The following is a 23,774-nucleotide window of genomic DNA, read 5'->3' as shown; positions in this document are numbered from 1 at the left end:
TCTTCACCCAAAGAGTGATTAACACATGGAATTCACTGCCACAGGAGGTGATGGTGGCTACAAGCATGGACGGCTTCAAAAGGGAATTAGATAGGCATATGGAGCAGAGGTCCACCAGTGGCTATTAGCCACAAGGTATAGATAGGGACTCTGGGGCAAGTGATGCTCTGTCTTCTTGGTGCTTGGGGGGGGGCAACAGTGGGAGGGTTTAGGGTTTCTAATGTCCTGGCCCCACTGATGGACCTCCTGATGGCACCTGGTATTTTTGGCCACTGTGTGACAGAGTGTTGGACTAGATGGGCCTTTGGCCTGATCCAACATTGGCGTCTCTTATGTTCTTAAACAGAGAAGCAGGACTCAATTTCCTGTCCTCTCTAAAAATTTCATTATTCATTTTACAAGAAATAAAACATGCTTATGGACAGGGGTCTATCAGCAGGGGTTTGGAAGCACTCAAACATTTTAACCTTCTCTATGCAGACAAGGGAACTACAACCTTGCTCCTGTTCACAAATGGAAATTGTGCTTCTCAGGACATTGACTGATTCCCTGGCACTGAAGTGGAAGCTAAATTATGCGATTTACAATATGAGGCCAGCTACCCTTAAGCTATGTTAGTGCCTGTTTTTAAATGGAAACTTTATTCCCCAAAAGTGATTACAATGGGTATTAAAGGCAAAACAAAATTACTAATTAAAAATAGAGCGAGAGAGAGCCTGCACAGAGCAAGACAGTAAGGAAAACAATGACGTCTTGTAGTGCTTTAAAGAGTAATACATCTATTTCTGGTAAGGAGCAAATTATTTTTTAAAAAAATTCTTCACAAGCAAAACTTAATTTAGAAACTTAACAATACTTCAAACCTACAGCTTGCCACCACTTAGTTCAAAATGCAACCTGTCCATGTTATCCAGAACAGTAGAGACATACAAATCAGTTCGCTATTCTTAACCTAGAGATCTGGGTCAACCCTTTTCACAGAAACAAAATGGGCACCTGCCTAAGCCTCAGGGTCAACGTACACAGCACCCTTCCATGTAAAATCACTGTGTTAAAATGCTTACAGGTGACAAGCAGAATTGCAGAAGGAGCACCCCTGAAGAGGCAATTTAAGCAAAACCTGGGTGGTTTGTTAAGTATGCCAATAAAAAACACAGGATATGGATACAGTCAACAGAAACAAAAGGAACACCTGACAAACCTGGAAGAAGCCTTCCATCTGGCGGAACAGCTCTGAATCCTTTCGAATATTTTCCTTAAGAGATTTTATTTTTGAAGAGAGTGAATTGAGCTCTGCTTCTAGATTATCAATAGGTATTCTGAAAGAAAATAAGACATCTTTGAGAAAGGAGCCATCCCTCAGTAAGGTGTTAGGTGTCTTTTTAAAAAAGAAAACTGCTTAGCAACATATACCAGGTGAACAAATTAGACCTGTCCTCTACCTTAAGAGATTTGATTAGGAAGTTACAGCAACTGACTGAAGTCAAAGTGAAGTGTTTTTCTGAAAGGAAAGTTAAGTTATGGGGCTCATGCACACTAATAGAAGTTACAGCTGTGAGTAAAAAGCAGCAATATAACTCCACTTCTGAGTACTCACAACCCCAGTTACTTGCATGGTCGTGGTAATACTACCAAGGTAGAGCTTTAAGGAGTCCCCATTTCTTTACACATTCCTCTTCCTGAGAGTGTTCAGTCCTTTCCATCTGAGAAGGCAGAAAGGAAACAACTCCCTCTCACCAGCCACACAAAACCCATTACCTGGGTGATTAAAACCATCACAAATCTCAGTTTTAAAATCCCTCTCACAAAAATATCCCAATTTACAACCAGTTCAGTTTGCACAATTTTGGTTTTCTGTTTGTAGAACTTTTCTTTTTTAGGAATTTTCAACAAACAACATGAAAGTTATGTATTTAAATTACCAAGCAAAAGCTGTTAAATCACCAAATATCAAACAATTCCCCATAGCTGATATTTACTTTAGTCAGTTCATCATTCAACAAAAATGAACTAATAACTTATTAGAAGAACACAGTTTGAGTCCAGTGGCACTTGTTATGCGTTTCAGACCAGCACAGCTACCAAACTTCTTAGAAGTTAACCATGCTTAAAAAATAATCTCCATGTTTAAAAACTCTTCATGAAACCTCTGAACCTGAAGGCATGCTGCAAGCATTGTTCTACTATTCCACTGTTTCATTTACAGTGAAAATGAAACCGCCAAGTCTACAGTAAACACTTGTTAAGATCTCAGTTTTCATGCCAAGACTTTGTGCATGTGTTTAAGTGCTTCTCAAAGAAAAGTTCCGAGTCAAAGCTCTCCATTTCCTTGCTTACCTGGCTGCCTCTTGAACATGCTGCAATTTTTCTGAAAAGGTTAGAAGAACTTTATCCTTCTTTTGGGCTTCCTGAAATAAACAAAATGTCTCCATAACAGTCCTCACCCATGATTACAGATACACTGATGAATGACTTTTAGAGAAGCCAGTTGAGATGTTTCTGCTTTAAGTCTGCACTGTTTGAATCAAACTAAAACAGATCAACTGTTTTAGAAAAACCCTTGCTTAAAAGGCTTAGAAGGATTAAATTTAACAAGGTAAAATGGCATTTCCTATTTCAGAGAGTTTGCGCTCTCCCCAAGTACGATCACAATGTACTAAAGAGCAGCATTAGGTAAAGGCAATGTACTAATGCCCATTGTGCAAGCTAACACAACATTTCCTGTCTAATCTCCACCTAATATTAACTCTTCTTCACTCCTCTCTGAAGTCTTCAGATTAGTTGTTAAACCAATTTGCACAGAGATAAAACCATGAAATTACAGAAAAAACAGCCAATCCACACATCTTCAGGAACAGAGCAAAACCTGGCAAAAATTAACTATAATAACTCTGTGTGTGTGTGTGTGTGTGTGTGTGTGTGTGTGTGTGTGTGTGTGTGGTCAAGCCAGTTCCCCTTAATAAAGCTTCTGAGAAAAGGTTTATTTCAAGCTATCAACAAGCATATTAGTCAGATCTAACAGTTTCGTCAGCCGCATTAACCAGGAACTTGTGGTTAGACAGTCTTGAACTGGAGATTTTATATAATTGTCTAGAAAGCTGTGGATTCTAGGACTTCAAATTGTATGCTTGTTCAGGGGTGCAGGTTTAAATTACAGCAAGCATTAATTAACGATAACTGTAAAGAGGCAAATGAAAGAAGTGATTTCATTTTATTCTTCAAACCTGTGGCATGCAACCCTCCCCAAGATCCTGTCAGTCACTTATGCCAGCTGCCTAAAGTTTTGTACTCTCTGCTATCTTGTAAAATAGCTGTTATTTACATACCAAAGCAACAAAATGAAGCAGGTTCATCCCAGGCCTGTTCGCTTTTGTATCTGCCAACTTGAGTAATGAGGCCAGTTTAAAACCAACCGCATTGCCAGCACAGCCTCCCTAAAGAGTTTTGAGGAGGGGGTTGCCAGAAGAAAAGGACAGAAAGAGATACAAAGTCATTCCAAGAACACTAGAAATCCAGCCCCTCTCCCGAACAAGACTTGTCTACTTACAGCATTCATAATGTTCCCAGCCTGAAGGACCAAATGCAATATGGAATGTAACTCTTCACAGGACATCAGCTCTGCAAGAGACATGGAAACTCTGATCATTTGGCTGTTCTGGACATTTTCAAATCCAACCCAAGAAAGATTTTATTCTTCTGGAAAAGTTACAGTTAACTGAAGAATTACTCAGGGGGAAAAAAAATTAAGGATTATGTCCAAACAAAAATAAAAGCCCCACAGACCATTTGGCAACCCACAAGCATAAAGTTGGCTTCTCCAAGCAACCATAAATGGCATGCTGTATATTCAGAACCAACTTTACAACGATTCTAAAGGCTAGAGAGTTTAGGTGGTCCTACTGATACACCAGCAAGGACCCTGCCTGCTGAGGTGCATGGCAGAGTCCTCAGTCCTAAAGAGAAAAAGAAGCTTTTGTGCTTTCATTTAGTCCTCATTTTGCATATTGGTGTTCCTTAGGTGTTAAATTTGGAATTATATTTATAGTGTGATTCAGAATTATAGTGTGATTCTATTATTGCTCACTGCCCTGACCTGAATAGCCCAGGCTAGCCTGATCTTGTCAGATTTCAGAAGCTAAGCAGGGTTGGACCTAGGTAGTATTTGGATGGGAGACCACCACAGAATTCCAGGGTTGCTATGCAGAGGCAGGCAATGGCAAACCTCTTCTGAATATCTCTTGCCTTGAAAACCCTACAGGGTCACCATAAATCACCAATGACTTGACAACAACAACAAAAATTGTTTACTGTGGAACTATGTAGAAAAAGCAGAAGTAATTAACTTCCATTGTGTGAGAAGGGAAGAGAGATCATTCAAAGCTGCCTAAACCAAGTCAGTCAGTCAGTCAGTCTCTCTCTCTCTCTCTCTCTCATGAGAAAGAGAGAGAGACTTGGTTTAGGTAGCTTTGAATGATCTCTCCTCCCTTCTCCCTCTTCTTACACAATGTTTTGCTCTCTCTAGTAGTCTCAGAGGGAGCAAAACACATGTGGGAAAGCCCCCCCCCCCCAAAAAAAAGCACTAGGGACAAACAAGTGACAAAAATTACAGTGTGACAGAGGCTGAAACAAGAAACTCTGGTTTGCTCTTGCACGCTCCAATGATAGTTTGCCGATTCATTGGTAATGGCAAACTATGGTATGCTACAATTTGCAAATAAACCAGCAAGCTATGATTTGTCTGTACTTTCATAGTGCTTTCGAGGAGGAGAGCAGGAGAATGAGAGGGAGGAAGAGGTTGTACAAGTGAACCTGGAGTTCTTTCAACACTTGTTATAATCACAAAACCATAGTTTAGTCTTTCATCTGAAACACAGAGAATACAGCCTACAAAGACCATTTGTAGACATTCTCCCATCCTGAAACAGCCTTTTCACAACACTGGCAATTAAGACATCTTGAAGCTCATTTTGTGACCACCACCCCCCGAAAGCATTTCAAAACAAACTGAATTGGCACGAGTAATCAGTACAAATGTATCCCACTAATACTGCAGAAAGTCAGATTCTTTCAAGCTTCAAGGTTTTCACAGCAGAGGAGGAAAAAATAGCCAGATTCATCTTAAATGTTCTCTTAGCACCTTGAGTAAAATATGTTATCGAGACAAAGAAAAAGCAGACAAATGCAAGGATTTTGCTATAGGAAGCCATAGAAGCCCACTGCAATTAAAAGCCAAGAGATGAAAGGGTGAAAAATAGCACAATGCCACATTCTACAGTCTCTTACACTAACGGCATTCATAAGGAATTGCCAAAGGCTAATCCGGATATATGGAGTGCTTAAAAGCGTTGTAAATGTATGAAGCTATGCTGGTAAACATTTTAAATAATTTCTTTCTAATATGCTGAAAGACAACCGATTTCTGTGTACAGAAAGGTCCTTCTGCTTCTCCTTTCCTCCCATCACTTCAAGTTTCTGCTCCTAAATCCAGCACTCCCAGAATGCTTCGTTACTTTTTGTCATACAAACTGCTTCTCTTCCACAGATTAGACATTAATGACCATGCAGCTCAGCAATGCAGCTGATTCAAACCAGCATGAGTACTGGTGCCTACACTAAGAAGGGGGACAGGAAAGACAAGATCTGTAGGAGGAAAGAGGACAGATGGGGAGCATTAAGGAGACAGATAAGAGAATCACAGAAGTCACTGTGAACAATGTGCAGGTTTGAATGATGACTATTAGTACTTCGGAAACAAAGATTGCATGCTACACTAACTCAAGGACAGAAGGAAATACAATTGGACTGTTACACAAAAGAAAAATGGTAGAAGCAAAGAAATGACCCAACACCTTGGCCTTGGAAGCAGAGCACGAAGTGTGAGACACACACTCCAGACTGGTAATACACACACCCTTATGGAATGTGTCAGAGCTAGCTTGCTTCCTTTAAATAGCTAACAGGTACCTGAAATTCCAGCTCTCATCACTGTAGTTAGGTTGATTAACCTGCTAAGAAAAAATAAAGAGCCAAATGCATGCTTCAGCATGCTTAATTACCCTTAGTAGCCCTCCTTATAATTGTCATGTTTTTCTGCAGAGAAGTACAAGATGGGGAGAATTCTTTTTTCAACATCATGGCTTCAATTCGCAGTGAGTAGCTGGAAAGATGAACAAAACAAGCTTTAGACCTGGAACAATCATTAAAGCACTTATGGTGAACAGAATGGATTTGAAGTTTCCTTACTTTGGCACCTGGATTAGCAAGTACATAAAAGAATCCGCTTGACACAATTGTGATACATCTCCACTGAAGTCTTTTAATTTTTTTACCTAAAAGGAAGCAAAAGAAAGAACATGCTCACATATCAAGGATAAGTCAGCCCATGATCAGGTTAATTTTTAAAGAAGTGACCTTTTGTAAGAGGTTCACCATAATTAACTTCAAAAGTTGTGCTTATGAGTTATTGAAGCTAGAATTACACATTATGACAGCACAGACCATGTGTCTTGCTTCTCCCTGTGCATAGCAACACCATTCTAGTATAAAATGCCATGCAACAGTGCCCTGCAAATTTCTTGGCATCAGTGCACTTATCTAGCTACTACTTACAGCAGCAAGAAGACCTGCAGCAAGGTATCACTACAACAGAACACCTATTCTGTGTTACTAAAAGATATCAGGGAGAACTGATAGGATAAGTTGTCAGTCTACAATTTTTAAGAGAAGTCCCTGTGTACCGTAATGCCTAATTCATCGTCAAGAGATTTAACAAGCATTTTTCAAAGATTTATAGAAATAAGAGACCTAAGGCTCCTTTATGCTTAAAATATTAAACAATGTACAGGAGGAAAGTTTGTTAGATCACTAAATGACTGCCCATTTCACTCCCTTATGCCTGCCCATAGCTGGGGGGGGGGGGGGAGGGGGGGGGGGAAGGTGTCAGTGAGAATACATTACTAAAAAAAAGTGTCCTGGTTTCCACGAGACCTACATAATTTCAAGTTATTGTTTTTCATTTAAGCCCTGTTGACAGCAATCAAACACAAAGGGAACCACAAAAATCAATTCACATGCTGTCACGAATCCAGCATAATGCACACATACTTGGCAATTAATAGCACTCTCAGTGCTACAAGTTAACATGAGAGAACCTGCCAAAATGCAAGAGGTACAAACTGCATATGCAAACAAGTTGTGTCTTATTTCTTTATCTACACTTCCCCTTTAGGAGTGCAATCCTACCACATTCCTGGTTTCTGCTCAGAGATGTGTTCAAAAAATAATCAAGGAAAACTTGTAATCCTTTTTCACTGACACTTTTTTAAAAACAATCTTTGGGCAGTTTAAGAAAAACTGTAAAATGTTGTGGCCTCTTCTGGAAGAGAACTGCTGTTCAAGGTGGAATCTATATTCAAGGAGCTCAAAATGAGCTTTTGCTTATAATATGAACTGAAACTCTACTAAATATACCCCATATGAGTTCCAACATGAATAATATTAATTTATCAATTGCTATGTCACAAAGATGAAAAATGGGGTCACTTCTACAGAGTACATGAACTGGTAATGAGTTCACCTTTCTTCTTTTAATCACTCACAGATTGACTGTAGTATGCTTCAGTTCTATTGCATGAATGGTACGGGAATGTGGTAATGACACTGAATTCCAATTTTAACTGGATATGTATTGTGGGGACAGTAATATTTCACAAGATGCAATAAGAATGCATGAAATTAAATAGAATCACCTAATATATCTTTCTCCCCCTACACATGCCTATCTACTTTGTCTCACCCTAATCTTTATCACACCCAATGGCTGATTTCTGAAGTAAGGCTAGACTACAAGTTAAACTCTCTTCTGTACAAACCCTTAAACCTAATCTCACCTGTGTGGTGTTATGTAATGGTGAAGCCAAATCACTCAGACCATGTTGACTTTTCAACATTCAGTACTTCAGGTCCCAGTTTTTCAAAAAATTTCTTGAATGCATCATTCCTCTTCAAAATTATGCCCTGTCTCTATCTTAGGGTTGAATTCCACAATCCATGGAAAGGAAAGTGTCCCAATGAGAGAGACAGAAAGGGTGATTCTCTCTCTCTTCCCACTTCAGCTTCCCAATCCACAGGTCACGCACCCCTGAAAACAAACTTTCCTGGGTTGGAAAGGACTGCTGCAGGTAGGGGAAATGCAGGAAAGATCTGCAACCATCAGTGCCTCCCAGTGATGGATCAGGAGCTCCAACCAGTAGTGTTTTAAAACTTGGAACACTGTTGAACAAAACTGAGTTTGCTCAATTCTTGTTCTCTTTGTGGTGTGCTTTATACCACAAACCACTCCCAATAATTGGCTCCCATATGGATGTTACTAACATGAGTAGACACAGGGATCATAGTAGTATTTCCCATGTCAGTGTCTCCTGCACCATCGTGACTACTTTAATTGGGACTACTGTTTACGGAATGGAACACACAAAAGCAGAGGAAAAAATCTTCTTTTTAAAACTTGGAAGACAGTCATGAAGTCAGTTTTTGTAGTGACAGCTATGTTACAAACACAATGCATGAACTGGGCTCCTAACATTTAAGAGATATGAATGTTTCCAGTGTAAAAACTGTTGATGAACTCCCAAAAGACTTCTTATCCTTTACACTCTGTATTATGATAGTAGTAACAGATTCTCCAGTCACATCTGTTAACAGCACTATAAGAGTAATTGCTCTTTATGTTAACACAGGAACTGCATGGGTGGGGCCTATCACATGGAACATTACCACCTATCTGTCTGCCAGAACACAGGACAACAGTTGAGCAAGGAAAATGTACCTAGTTAGCCTCATCCATGTATATACAGCTGAGTTATGCAGGACCATGTCATAGGGAAGCAACTCCCATGCTGCTGCTGCTGCTGTGTATGACTGGGGTCTATGAGATATTTCAGGCATTGCAACTAGTTTCTTTCTTTCTCCCCTTTGCAAGGGTTAGGCTGCATTTCATGTTTTCACAAATTCTGCAGGTACTGAAATTGCTCATATTTGTTCAATGTTTCTCAAATAAAGCTGTGTGGTATATCAATAAAGGAAACCCAAGCATAAGTTTAATGATCAATAATGCCTATTAAAAAATAAAGGGCTGGGTTTTCCAAGAAATACTGGTGATAGTCCCTTCCAGATGGTAAAAGCCAAAAGTCAAGACTACCTGGCTGGGAAGGATGTGTTGCGAAGAAAAGAGGTACAAGATGTTTGCGCACGTGCATGTAGGAGGGATTGTGGGGCAGCAGTGGGCACTGGGCAGGGAGGTAACAACACTTGTTGTACAGCGCTTGGTGAATATTCTGTTCAGATGAAGAAAGGAGGGCAGAGAACTACCGGGGGCTTATTTCAGACTCCTGGTAGTTCTGTGTATGCAACAACAGAACTCTTACATCTGCATATAAACTTTGATCCCATGGAAGTTCTCTGTGGGCTGGGGGGCACTTTTTTTGCTGATTTTGCCCTTCTTCCACATTCCTCCAGTTCCCCCTCTTATGTTTTTTTTATGTCCACTGTCCCCCAAGAACAGCAATGAGGAGGGGGAGTGAGAAAGTCACATTCCTCAAACAGAAATCTTCTATGGGATCCATTCTTTTCCCAAAGGTGACAAAAGACACTAGGCTCTTAGAAAAAATATGCATTTACTCAAAGAAAAATGACACATCTTTTGCATTAAACACAAATAACTGGGTATCAACAGTTTGTCACCTATAAGTTTAACTTGCATTCTGTTCACAAGTCAATCTCAGCACAGTTTTTAAGACCCACCCCTATGGTCTCCCTCTGTCCAGTTAAAGTCCTAGCCTCTAGCCCGCAGGCCTTTGACTAATATACAAGTGGTCCTCACTAACTGATCAGGCACAATACAGCACAGTTGCTTGAGGCATTAGCCGTTCTTGCTTCCTAACACACAGAAGCCAATTGCTACTACCACAAAGACAAAGAAGAAGAGGAGGAGGAGGAGGAGATTGGATTTATACCCTGCCCTTCACTTCCCAAAGGTATCTCAGAGCGGCTTACAAACTCCTTTCCCTTCCCCTCCCCACAACAGACACCCTGTGAGGTAGGTGGGGCTGAGAGAGCTCTGACGGAGAACTGCTCTTTTTCAAGAACAGCTGTGCCAGAACTATGGCTTGCCCAAGGTCATCCAGGCAGGTGCAAGTGGAGTAGTGGGAATCAAACCCGGTTCTCCCAGATTAACGTCCGTGCACTTAACCACTACACCACTACACCAAACACTTCAACACACACCACTCTGCTCAGCCACTCGAAACACTTCAAAGGTCATCCCTTACCTAATTCTGCATTGAGAAAAGGCTGATATAACCTATACTGTAAACTCAGAAAACTTGCATAAACAGGAGTCCACAAATTCAGTAGCTACACCAACCATCCATCCTCTCTCCATCAATTGCCCCTGCTCTCATCTCCAACTTCACACTGTGCTCAGGGAACCTCTAAAGTGCAATGTGAGGTCAAAGGAAGACCCCTGTCTCTTCCCCCAAGCCTGAACTAGGGGGAGAATTTCTGGTTTCTTCGTAGGCCTGATGTATCTCCATAACATAGTATAAAGTCTGTACACCAAGCCCTTGGTGCACACCAAGGACTCAGGCAAACATTTGTGCATATCTGTGTGACAACTGCTTACAGAGAAGGACAAGAAACTACAAAGGTAACTGAAGCTTCTCTTCTGTCCACTGGAAATCCTCCTCACCCTTCTCTCTCTAGCTAGCAAAATCTTTTGTCATATATGAGAATTTTTTTTAGAGATGAGGTTTATAAGATACTCTGTTTTGCACTCAATGCCAAATGCCATGCCAGCACAGAGCTGTGGCACACACATAGCACTGGTAATTGGACTAATAAGAATAATTTCCTCTTGAGTCCACCAGCTCATATATACAGCCTTAATTTTGTTTAAGTTAATACACTAGTTGCCAGCTTGCTCAACACTGTTCTGGGTGGTCAGAAACCCTTTGGGATCTGGCCTGCTGGAGGAGGCAGATTGTTTGGTAGCCCGCTGTGACCATTTTTGCTCAGCACTGTGCAGATAAAATCTTTCACATCTGTTCTGACAGACTCTATGGCCCTTTCTGCACTCTCCAGGTTCACCGCTGTGTCCTCCAAGCAATTCTGACTAAAGTCAAATTCAACCTTCTTTTTAATCTAGCTTCCCCCCCCCACCCATTCTGCACTAAAATAGAGTTCAACCTTCTTTTTATTATGGGTTTCTCCCCCATTCTGCATTACATTCCCTCCCTTCAGTGGTCAGCCTGGTTTCAGCCTGCTGTTGCCCTGGGTTATTTGGATGCTGTTTTGCTGTGGACTTAAATTGCCTCAACTTGAACACTGAGAAAATCTGAAATGGCAGGCAAATGCAGAAAGAAACTACATTAGCAGTGACAGGCTCAGATGGTGTCAGTGTGCCGCCTTATCCAGTTAGTTGGGGTACTCTCCAGCTTATTCAGTCTGAGGACGTGGACAGGATCCTCAGAAGTTGTTTGAGGCCTACCACTAGCTTGCATGCCCTTGCCCTTCCTGGCTACTTAAATCTGCCAGGAGGGGACTGGCTAACTGGTTCAAGAGGTAGCTAATGCTTCCCTGAGGGAGGGGGAGGTTGCCCCAGCTTTGAAACAGGCTGCGGTATGTCTGCTCCTAAAGAAGCCTACCCTTGAGATCTCAACAACTATCTACCAGTCTCAAATGTTACATACTTGAGCAAGGTGATTTAATTGGGTGATGACTTGACAACTTCAAGCTGTCCCCAGTTGAAGCTTATTATTTGGATCCTTTCCAATCTGGTTCTAGGCCAGTTATGAGACTGAAACAGCCTTGGTCGCCCTGGTGGATAATCTGCACCAGGAGATGGACAGGAGGAAGTATGACCCTATTAATCTTCCTGGACCTCTTGGCAGCTTTCAGTATCATTGGTCATGGCATCCTTCTGGCCCACCTCTCCAGGTCAAGATTGGGAGGCACCATTTTGAGGTGGTTCCAGTCCTACCCAGAGGATAGGTTTCAGAAGGTGGTGCTGGGGGACTGCTACACAGATCCTTGCCTTTGGCCTGGAAATCCCACAAGGCCCCATCTTGTCCCCTATGCTCTTTAATGTCTACATGAAACTGCTAGGTGAGGTCATCTGGAAATTTGGGTTGGGTTGTCACCAATATGATGGCAGAGAAAATAAAAAAGGGAAACACCTGTCACTAAGAGATAAAAACGAGGTCAAGGCGATGATGCAAATAAAGGAAAAATATGTTTTCTTACCTAAAAACTCCCAATGCATTTTGTCAACAGGCTTCCTCAGGGGCATCTGTTACCAGTGTGGTGTAGTGGTTAAGTGTGCGGACTCTAATCTGGGAGAACCGGGTTTGATTCCCCACTCCTCCACTTACACCTGCTGGATGACCTTGGGCAAGTCATAGTTCTGGCACAGCTGTTTTTGAAAAAGATCAGTTTCTGTCAGAGCTCTTTCAGCCCTACCTACCTCATAGGGTGTATGTTGTGGGGAGGGGAAGGGAAAGGAGTTTGTAAGCCACTCTGAGATTCCTTTGGGTAGTGAAGGGTGGGGTATAAATCCAATCTCTTCTTCTAGTCTTTCAGTATTCCTTCAAAAAGAACATAAGCTACTGAACCTGTACTCTTGTTGAAGGAACACCGAAACACTAAGAGATCTTGCAGTGCTGGCTGACTCCCAGGAAACCACGGAAACCCCGAACCTGTGCCTGGAGGCAGTTTTGGAGACGATGTGGGGTAATAACCTGAAGCTTAGTCTCAACAAGATGGAAGTGTGACTGGTGAGTGGGAAGTCTGAACTGTAATTTATGGTATCATTTGTTATGCATGATTGGGTTAAACACCCCTAGAAGGAACAGGCTCGTAGTCTGGGGGGCTCTTAGACCCAGACCTAGCACCAGATAAGCAAATGGCAGATGTGGCCAGGAGTGCCTTTTACCAGCTTTGACTGGTTAGCCAGCTGTAGGAAAAATATGGCCACTGTGGTGCATGCCCTGGTTACAACTGGATTAGATTCCTGCAGTGTGCTCTATGGAAGGCTGCTCTTGAAAAGCGCTTGGAAACTTCAGATGGTGCAGCATGTTGCAACTAGAATATTGACTGGAGAGGGCCCATATCACCTCAGTCTTGGCCCATCTACACTGGCACACAATCTGTTTCCAGGCACAACTGAAGGTGCTAGTGCTGACGTTTAAAGCCCTATATGGTTTGGGATCAACATATCTGAAGGATCACTCAATCACTTACCCTCCTACCCGACCATAGTAGTCATCTTCTGAGGCACTGCTTCGGGTGCCCCCGCCTTCTGAGTGGCAGCCTTGGAGAAGGCCTTCTCACTCATAGCACCAGAACTCTGGAACTCTCTCCCCAGGGAGATTCGTCTGTCTCCTTTTGGTGCTATTTTCCACCAGTGGGTTAAGATTTTTGGTTCATGTGATATTCCTTCAGTGATCCCTTCTTCCTGCCCCGTGTTTTAATTGTTACGTTTTTGTATGTGTATTTTAGCTCTGGTTTTAATAGTTTTTAAAATGTGATATTATTATGTGTGTTTTTAATTTGTTAGCTGCCTTGATGGCTCTTATGATGGCAGAAAGGTGTGATACAAATATTGTAAAATAAAAATAATAAGCTCTCACATCTACCTTAACCATCCTGTTCTTGCACTACTACAGCTTCTTCCACTTTTAACTTTCTTTTATGCTATTCAGAAATACTTGGTTGAAGCTCTCAATCGTTTTTCAACAAGCCAATTCAAATATCCAGGAGAGCTTCTCAGGAAAGCCTCCACATGAAGAGCTATTCTGATGTGGAAGTGCAAACAACTGCATTCCAAGGTGGCACCATTCCATGGCAGGACTGTATCACATTAATCCCCTGGACACTGGAAACTGTTCAATACCTCCCCGATCCTTAAACCTCTGCTCTGGACACCTGACATTTCCACCCCAAACACCTTATCAACCTCATGTGCTTCTTGTATTTTCTTTCTGATGTTTCCCTCTCCCTCCAACTTAGCGTATTTTCTCAAAGCTAGCACTTTAGCTAGATCGCTCTTATGCTTGGGACTGACTTTTCATCTCTAGTGTTCCCTTCATGCTTTCCTCAGAAAACCTTCCCTAGCTCATCTCATCACTTGTGTTGCTAGTGACTCCCTGGCCCCCCCTTTCTCCTCAGCCTTCATGAGCATTCAGTCAATCACATCATAAGTTCACAGAAAAGGGACCAAATGCCTGAAAAACTGCTTTCAAAAGTGTTCAAGAGCTCAACAGAAAAGGCATAATTAACCATCCCTGATGCATACTGGGTTTTCCTCCACAGTAACAAATATTTTACAACATTTAGCTACAAAATCTTCTGAATCATTTGTTCTAATAGGACACTGCTGCAACTGTGCTGTAATATTCCATTTTGTGGTATGAGTTAGTACATCCCAGACTAAGCACTGCCGTTTTGGAACAAGACTTTATATTCACCAGTTAAGAGCATTGCTCCCTACAGAAGCTAAGACATGTAGCTTCCCCAGTCTTCCAGAACATGTACCTATTTGTTGAATTTAAAGAATGAATGGCCATCCAACCCTTCTCTTACCTCTTCTGTTTCTGGCAATAATTTAAGAAGTTCACATAGTGTTTCAGAACTATACAGATCACTTCTTCCTGAGTTAAGATCTTCAATTATGGATCCAATCGACCTGGGGCAGGGAGAGAGAGAACAAAACTTCCACTTCCGAACACATCTTAATTCTTTTGCATCATGACCCAGTTTCATTCTAATACAACACTCAGTGACAAAATAGTAGTATTAAAAAAGACAACATAGCAGTATCTCTTGGGATATATCCTGTGGAGGTTACACCAAAATGAACAGACCCTGCCCCAGTAGAGTATCTCTCTCTCTCTCTCTCTCTCTCTCTCTCTCTCTCTCCAGTCACTTTACTGTGTCCTTAAAAATATTTTTAAATCCAAGAAGCTATAGTGTCTACTCTTATACAAGTTCTACATATAGAAAATATGTGTTTTTAAAACAACAACAACTAACTTCCATATGAAAAAAAAAAAATAAATAAAACTCAGCTGAAATCAGTAACAAATTGCCTAGAACTTAAAACTATCGCATGTTTAAAGAATAAAGCAGAATAAGGCAGATTGGCAAATCTCCTCTCCATTTGCAGGTAAGATTAAGCTTGCAGATACACACTTTATAACTGAGTATCCCTGTATGCTATTTTTATATTATATTTGATTATTGCAAAAGCTATACAAGAGCTTACTTTTTGAACTGCTTGAGGAAAATTCCAATATTCATACTTCTTTTGGCATCCAAAATATTAATCTAAAAAGAAAAAGATCACAAAATGCATTAAGATTGATTGGGCAGAATATTTTAATTTCAGTTGCTAGCTTTGCTTATATTTTCTGACACAGAAAAGCAGCAGAAAATTTCACCCCATAGCAAAAACAAGACTACATTGTATCTGCCTTATCCACACATGAAGCTGCCTTGTATTGAATCAGACCCTTGGTCCATCAAGGTCTATATTATCTACTCAGAGTGGCAGCAGCTCTGCAGGGACTCAGACAGAGATCATGCCTATCACCTACTGCCTGGTCCTTTTAACTGGAGGTGCCAGGGATTGAACCTGGAGCCTTCTGCATACAAAGCAGAGGCTCTTCTACTGAGCCACAGCCCTTTCCATCCCCAGAAGATAGACTGATCCCTAAGCATTGTGCAAACCCTGATGTGTCATATAAATGCTTTCAATTTGAATCTAATATCTATTGTAGCCAGAAACATACTTTTAATTATAGTATTTTTAACTGCAAAAACATTTCACATTACTCTTAAATTATGGGGTGGTGTGGGAGGAATACTTAAGAACATATACAAGAGGAGACATGAGAATTAGATTAAGGGTCCATCTAATTTACCAAATACTAGAGTACTATATGACTTTACAATAAAAAACACAACTGCCACTAAATGCATAAAGTCTATCTATCAATAGCAACTTCAGGACAGTTGATTTCTTAACTCCTTCTGTCTGGCAAGGATTAAGTAGCTAGAACTGCTGTAGTTTCTACATTGATGTAGGGCTGCCCCCAGAAGTGATGTCATCATGTTCGGCATGTCGCCGGCCGATGCTCTAGCAATCAGCCTGGAAACTCTATGGGCAGGGACCAACTCTCCCCCGCTGTGCCAAGTGACTTGGCAACCCTATATTGATGCCAATTAACAGTTTTTTTAAACCCTTAGCACACACATGTTCCAAACTATACATAGATTCACATGGACAGATGAATGCCAAGAAGTAGTTTAATTATACCAAAACATTAAGCATAGATGAAATGTGTGAATACGTCACAGTAATTTTTGAAAGCAGTCTCAGGAAGCTGTTTCAAGCTTGCTGTACTCATTTTTCTCTACCTATCCATGTGTGTAGCGTTAATTTTACAGCCGTTAGGGATTAGATGGATTAAAAACCGTTAACGATAAATAAAAATTAGTCCTAGTAATAACACTGGTGGTAGTGTGGAAAGCATGAAGAGGTATGTTAAGCTTCATTTGGGGAAACTGCTATGGTGGTTGTATGGTTTGCATCTTAAATACTGTAAATAAGGTGAGGATTACCTCTATGGCTTGGCAGTCCTGGAGGATTTCTGTGGGCAGAAGCAGGCATTTTTGCTGATTACCCTCTCCTGCTGCAAAGCTCTAACTCATTCCTCTCACTGTTCCTAGGTTCCCTAGTCCTCCCAGGAAAAGCATGTTAGAGGGTATTACAGCAGGAGGGGGGAAATGAAAAAGACATGCTTTGTCAATGGAAATCCCTTACATCCATGGAAATTACCAGTGGATCCAAGTCTGTGTCTTAAATCTGAAGAAATACAGACAAAAATGGGGACAGCATTAGGGAGGAAATTATCCCCTATTACCCATGAATGCAGCTGAAATGTCGCCCAGGCCATATCCATGTATCACTGGATACTGCACTATAACAATCATTCTGAACTGGATTGTCTTGTCCACACAGGAAAATCCACCTGCTAATTACTGCTATAGTGCAACTACAGTACACTATCTAACAATGTCTGAATGCAATGTCATATTGCACAGAGGAACCTGAAAACTCAAAAATAGTGTTCTTGAAGGTTGTCACCTTCTGTGATTAGGTTAACATTTTACACAATGATAACTCGGCTTTCACTGCTGCTATCAGCCATCACAATGTTTATTAGAACTGTTTCATGTCAACTGCAGGCCACAAAACTTCAGCATATACAGATGCTGAGCTTACAATGAGCAGTCTAAAATCCTCAGCTGAATTTCTCCCTCAGCCTAACCTACCACACAGGGCAGTTCAGAACTGAGATACGTGTGACTATAATTTACCTGAAGCCTTTGGGATAGGGTGGGGGAAGTAATCTAAATTAATAAGACACATTAGTCTGACTCATGCACAGCCACAGTTATAAGTCATCCCCATGCTACAATTTTCATCACAGGAGTAACTTCAGAATAATTCCTCTGAACAAGGCTATCACTTGGAAAGTAGAAACATCAGAAGGGAAGGGAGAAGTCTGTAACTGATTCTTGGTCAAGAGAACCTGAGTTGCCTTTTCAAGGCAGCTGGCATAATTTGCTTACTGTTTGTCCGGATTCTGTATCTCAGAGCTACATTAGAACATTAACAGTGTGAAAACCTCCTCTTGCTATTATATGCAGTTTTATCATCAGTAGCACATGCAGATTTTATTTTTTTAAAATTAGAGGCTTGCACTAGGAGACATTCACTGCCTTATGTCAAGATCAGCAACCTCTATCCTCTAATCAGTGAAGTGAGGTGTGCCTCATTAAGTGAAAGCCCCTTCACCCACAGTAGGTGAGCCTATCATTACAACCGTTGTGCCTAATCTGTTCTCAAATGTTTTGCTGAATGTACTCTAATTGACCCCTGAAAACTGCAACTCCACTGGCTAATTAGAAATGACTCAAGGAAGGATTAATTGCCTTAAAAGACATCTTTTCACCAGGACATGGATCCTCTTCAAGATATGTTGACATAAAATCCCTATATTAAAAGGAGGGTCAGGAACCTCCTGAGTTCCAGAGGCTATACCACCAGTTTTAAAGTTTGCTTGTGTGTTGCAGAGGAGAATGTAATCATCCACACCCATGCAAATGAGCACACATAAGCTCTAAGGAAGGACCCACACATGCAGACGCACACCCCTGTCGGCACTCTCTAAGTGGAACTCCTCCCCAGGGTGTAATCAAGTCTACAACTGCCATCAGAACAAGTGGAAGGAGGTCTACTTGTTCCATAGGCATGAACTTTCTCAAATTACTGCATTAATTTATATAACTATTTTGCCTGCTGAGCCATACAGAATGTTGTCCCACATTTTTACTTCACTAGTGTCTTGCCCTAAGACTCTTCTACTGAGTATTTAATAACAAGCCTTAGGAACGAAGGAACACCCACCCTTTGGAAGCACCTAAAATGGAGGACCCCCCAAAAGGGGGAAATGCAGCTTAAAATCTGCCTGTGTTGCTCTGTATACAGTAACAATACTCTCTGCTTTTACATGTCAATGCCATTCTAAATCCATTTGGCATTCACATCAACTATCATCTCATTGTGAGATTTGGCTGTGTTCTTGCCCAAAGCGGGACAAGTCAGTGTGTTTCCACATTACATTGTTCTCTCGTCCTGAGACTATGAGTTTTTGTGGATCTACCTCCTGACTGAGCATCATGTATATGATTCACACATTCAGATGACTAAAATCAACAGAGCAATGCCTTTAAAGCTAGTCTTTCAGAGAAAATGACTGCCATTCAAAGTACATTTTCCATAATTGTAAAAGGTCAGGGGCAATGCTCCCTCTAAGCTGTGGAGTCTTGTGAGCAAAAATTCTGCTGTGTGAGCTACTGGCATTAAAGTTGTGAGCGAGTGATTTGACTACTATATAAATTAGTTTGCTCTGGAGCCATCCTTCCTGAGCTAAGACAAAGATGTGTAAGCCGGAGGCTAAAAAATTGTGAGCTAGCTTACAGTAACTCAGCTTAGAGGGAACACTGGTCAGGGGTCACCTATACTTGCTTTTGTTTATTCCATGACTTCTCAAGTCCTCTAACTCAGTCTGACCCAATTTGTTTTAACCCTCCCAATTGGTTCAGTAATACTTCTGGTTCCTGTCTTCTTCCTATTGATCAAAACTCTTCAGCACCCTTCTGCCTCTACACATTGTGAATGGAAAAAGGAAGGGGAATTAATTCTTTATTGCAATAATTCATAATGATTTTTCATTCCAGCATGTTATTTATAATATGTACTTTGCCAGACAGGAAAAAAAATTGACAATAGAGCCTGCCCTCAGCCATGGATTAAACTGTGCCAACATACAAGGTTCTTGTCCTTCCCCAATAACCAGTCTCTCAACTACATTAATCTCTCTGTCTTTACCATATGTCATCAGCATAAGCTAAACATTTTGCAATCAGCTTCCAAGATGTCTCCTCTCCTAAGCCTCCATCCTTCAGCACTCCTCCTCCTACCACCACCCCTCATCTCTGTTTCTGCTTCCAGTCCTATTGGCAGAAGGAGAGGGAGTGTGCCGTGTGTGTGTGTGTGTACACCTACATACCTGTCTTCCACTTCTGTACAGCTTCCCGACATCTACACAGGATTAATTTTGTATTCTACCAATGAAAGCTTACAGTTTCCAACACCTGGCCCCAGATAATCCATTAGAAAAAAATTTTAAAAGTCACATTTGGTTATTTGACACTGAAGTTGTTTTTCCTAAAGTTTTATCTTTAATGATTTGCCAAAAGCAGACTTCACATACAACACTTCACCCTTCAAGTCTGCCAGGTTACTATCCATCTTAACAAACTGGCCAGAAATCAAAACAAGAATGACTAGTACAGGTTCAACATGGTTTGACATTGTACAACTGCAACTGAAAAAAGTTTAAACAGGCTGGGAAGACTGCATATTTTACAGTGAAATTCAAAGTTATACCATTCTAAGTTCATTGATTTCAACAGATTTAGAAGGATGCAGCTCTGTTCGGGACTGCACAGTCAGTCTGATACACTTCAGGATTTTTCTGCATTATATTGCTGATCTACTTGTTGGAAGCTACCCTTGATAACCGTGGGGCAGACAGGTGGAATATAAATTACCTATATAAATATAGATTCAGGTGGGTAGCTATGTTGGTCTGAAACAACAGAACAAAGTTTGAGTCTAGTGGCACCTTTATTCTTCAGAAGTGTGCATGCACATGGAAGCTTATACCCAGAATTAAAGATGCCACTGGACTGAAACTTTGTTCTGCATCAACATAAATAAGGTCCCAGTTTTCCACAGCACTGTAAAACCCCTAGCAAAAACAATTCCGAGTACAGCAGGACACTGCAATTTGGGAAGAAGACAGATATTGAAAGCAGACATCACATGAGTTCATTTCTAGTATTAGGTAAGCGCAGCTTTGCAATTGTGTGAGATATACAGAACATATACTGGTTTCAGTCAAGTACAGAACCAAAGCAGCTATAACAAAAATGCCCAGTTTCCAACTGAATACAGACATATCTGGGATTACCCTTTTCTACCCTATAAAACTGCAAAAAAGAAAAAAGTTTCCTCTTGGTTCGATTCTGTAAGGGATGAAAGCTTCTCCTTTCTTTAAGCCTATTTCTCTTTCAAGTGACTTTTCAGGCCAAGATGGCATACATCCAAGAGTTCTGAAAGAACTCAAAATGTGAACTTGTGGATCTCATGACAAAAATATGCAATCTATCACTAAAATCTGCCTCCATTTCCAAGAACTGGAAGGTAGCTAATGGAACCCCCATCTTTAAAAAAAAGGTTCCAGAGGAGATTAGAAAATTACAGCCCGGTCAGTCTAATATCGATACTGGGTAAATTGGTGGAATCTGTTATTAAAGATATAATTAGTAGGCATATTGGTGAACAAAAGCTATTGGAGAAGAATCAGCATGGATTCCATAATGAAACATCTTGTCTCAGTAAACTTTTAGAGTTCTTTGAGAGAGTAAACAAACATGTAGACAAGGGTGACACAGTAGACGGTGTTTACCTAGACTTCCAAAAAGCTTTTGATAAAGTTCCTCATCAAAGGCTCCTAAGTAAACTCAGCAGTCAAAGGATAAGAAAACAAGTCCTCTTGTGGATTAAAAACTGTTTAATTAACAGGAAACCAAAAGTGAGTATAAATGGGCAGTATTTACAGTGGAAGGTGGTAAGCAGTGGGGTACCGCAGGGCTCAGTACTAGGTCTGGTGCTTTTTAACTTGTTCATTAATGATTTAGAGTTGGGAATTAAGAAGTGAAGTGGCTAAGTTTGCAGATGACACTAAGTTGTTCAGGGCAGTGAGAACCAGGGAGGACTGTGAGGCACTCCAGATGGATGTGTCAAGGCTGGATGAGTGGTGTCAATGTGGCAAATGAGGATCACCACAGGCAAGTAAAAATAATGCACAGTGGAACCAAAAATCACAACTATAAATATACGCTGATGAGGTCTGAACTGGCAGTAACTGATCAGGAAAGAGATTTTGGAGTCATGGTAGATAAATCACCATAAATGCACTCAGTGTGCAACTTTAATAAAAAAGGCAAAAATGCTATGCTGGAGATTATTATGAAGGGGACTGAAAACAAATTAGTCAGTATCATAATGCTCCCATATAAATTTATGGTGCGGCCTCATTTGGAATACTGTGTACTGTTCTGGTCACCATACCCCAAAAAAGATACTATAGCATTGGAAAAGGTACAGAAAAGGGCAACTAAAATGATTAAGGGGGTGGAACACTTTTCCTATGAAGAAAGGTTAAAGAGGTTAGGGCTTTTTTGCTTGGGGAAACAATGACTGAGGGTTGACAAGATAGAGGTTTACAAAATTATGTATGGGATAGAGAAGGTAGAGAAAGATGTACTCTTCTCCCTTTCTCACAATACAAGAACTCATGGGCACTCAATGAAATTAAAGAGCAATTGACTTAGAACAGAAAAAAGGAAGTACTTCTTCACCCAAAGAGTAATTAACATGCAGAATTCAACACCGCAGGAAGTGGTGGTGGCTACAAGCACAGACATCTTCAAGAGGGAATTGGGTAGACATATGGAGCAAAGGTCCATCAGTGGCTATTAGCCACAACATATAGATGGAACACTATACTCTTGGTGCTTGGGGGGAAACAGTGGGAGGGCTTCTGGAGTTCTGGCCCCACTGGTGGACCTCTTGATGGCACCTGGGTTTTGGCCACTGCGTGACACAGAGTGTTGGACTGGATGGGCCATTGGCTTGATCCAATATGACTTCTCTTATGGTCTTCTGAAACTGTATCAACCAGTTAAGATATTATTTTTTCTTGTTTTATTTTAATAGATTTTATATGTATGTTTTCTTTTCTCTCTGTGTGTTACAACTGGCTCTGAGTCCATGCTGGAGAAGATACAAGTATGTTAATTTTTTTACAGTGTGTCTGTTCTACACATTTGGGAACTGGAGGTTCCCACACTCAGTACAAGACTCTTGGGCAAAACTGCTCCAGGGACTAGGGAAGAAGGAAGATTTATCATCAGCTCTATCCCAACTGAACTGTCCACAGCTTGCTTCTGTTACTGGTTTCTGTGCAGCAGGTGAAGGACAGGTATGTATGCAGTGAAAACTGCAATTGTGCTTCCCAACAGGCCTCACTGCTCTCCACGTGTTGTGATTCTCACTTGCCAAACTCATGGATCTGTTAGCTTTATTTCAGATGTACAACAAACTACACTGTAACAGAGTCAGTTTTACAATTTTTTTACCATGTATATATATAGCTCTTTATCTTCTCTGCAGATTTTATATTAGAACTTTCACTTAAAATAACTGATTTTTTTAGGAGTGATGACACAGCTACTTCAAGGGCACAATGAAGCTATTTTCTGTGGGGTAAACCTACTTCAAATTTACAGGATTGCTTTCTGGTATGAAGTGCCTTGAAGGCAACTGCTTCAACAAAGCAGTGGAAAGGTAGTGGTTAAAACATGAGGTGACGTTTCAGCTTTGATTCTAACACATTCAAGTATACTTGGGTACCCAACTCTCTCCCCTCTTCAATCCTACTGGGGAAAAAATTTATTTATTTGAGACAAGCCAACTCCTTTTAACCTTGTAACAACCTGCAGTGACAAACTTTCTTCAGCAGAATTTTTTTTAGAGAAATGGTACCCCTAGAGCTATCAGGTCCTGCTTGGTTCTGTATGTGTGAACAATTCTTTCCCATGAATTCTCCTTTACCAGAACTCACATAATTATTCCTTAATTTTGCTGATAGGTCCCCCCATCCCCCAAACCCATTCCTACCTACACCGAACATTAGCAGCGTTATCAGAAGCCCAAGACTAAATTTAGGCATTATTATGGTGTGAAAACAGGTAAAAGCTTAAAAGGCAAACTCCAATGCATACAAAGTGATAGGGATATGGGGGGGGGGGGGGGAGAACGACACACTACCAAATCACCAAAACCTTACAGGTGACAGATGAGCTTATAAGACTGGTTAAGCACAATTTACACAAGTAAATCCTTGTGTTGTTAGCTATAAAAGAACTAACAACTAACTCTCAATGAAGTTTTGAACAAATGTAAAAAAACAACCCACTATCTAAACACTCTCTGGCTATAATCTCAATAACCAATTTAT

General features: G+C 40.9%; 1 protein-coding gene across 1 annotated transcript in view; it reads right to left on the bottom strand.

The window, feature by feature from the left end:
* The window catches only part of FHDC1 (FH2 domain containing 1), a 52,994-nt gene that overhangs the window by 12,238 nt on the left and 16,982 nt on the right, over positions 1–23,774 (bottom strand). Inside the window, exons 3-10 of the mRNA XM_015409050.1 lie at positions 15,320–15,381; positions 14,638–14,740; positions 6,244–6,329; positions 6,057–6,157; positions 3,548–3,618; positions 3,327–3,434; positions 2,338–2,408; positions 1,202–1,319 (exon numbers count right to left, since the gene is read on the bottom strand). Of these exons, the coding sequence (XP_015264536.1) occupies positions 1,202–1,319; positions 2,338–2,408; positions 3,327–3,434; positions 3,548–3,618; positions 6,057–6,157; positions 6,244–6,329; positions 14,638–14,740; positions 15,320–15,381 (720 nt within the window). The remainder of the gene's footprint in view (positions 1–1,201; positions 1,320–2,337; positions 2,409–3,326; positions 3,435–3,547; positions 3,619–6,056; positions 6,158–6,243; positions 6,330–14,637; positions 14,741–15,319; positions 15,382–23,774) is intronic.

Source organism: Gekko japonicus, unplaced genomic scaffold (assembly GCF_001447785.1).
Source record: "Gekko japonicus isolate JY-2015 unplaced genomic scaffold, Gekko_japonicus_V1.1 scaffold24, whole genome shotgun sequence".
Classification (NCBI taxonomy): Eukaryota; Metazoa; Chordata; class Lepidosauria; order Squamata; family Gekkonidae; genus Gekko; species Gekko japonicus.
This window is presented reverse-complemented; position numbering and strand designations above follow the sequence as displayed.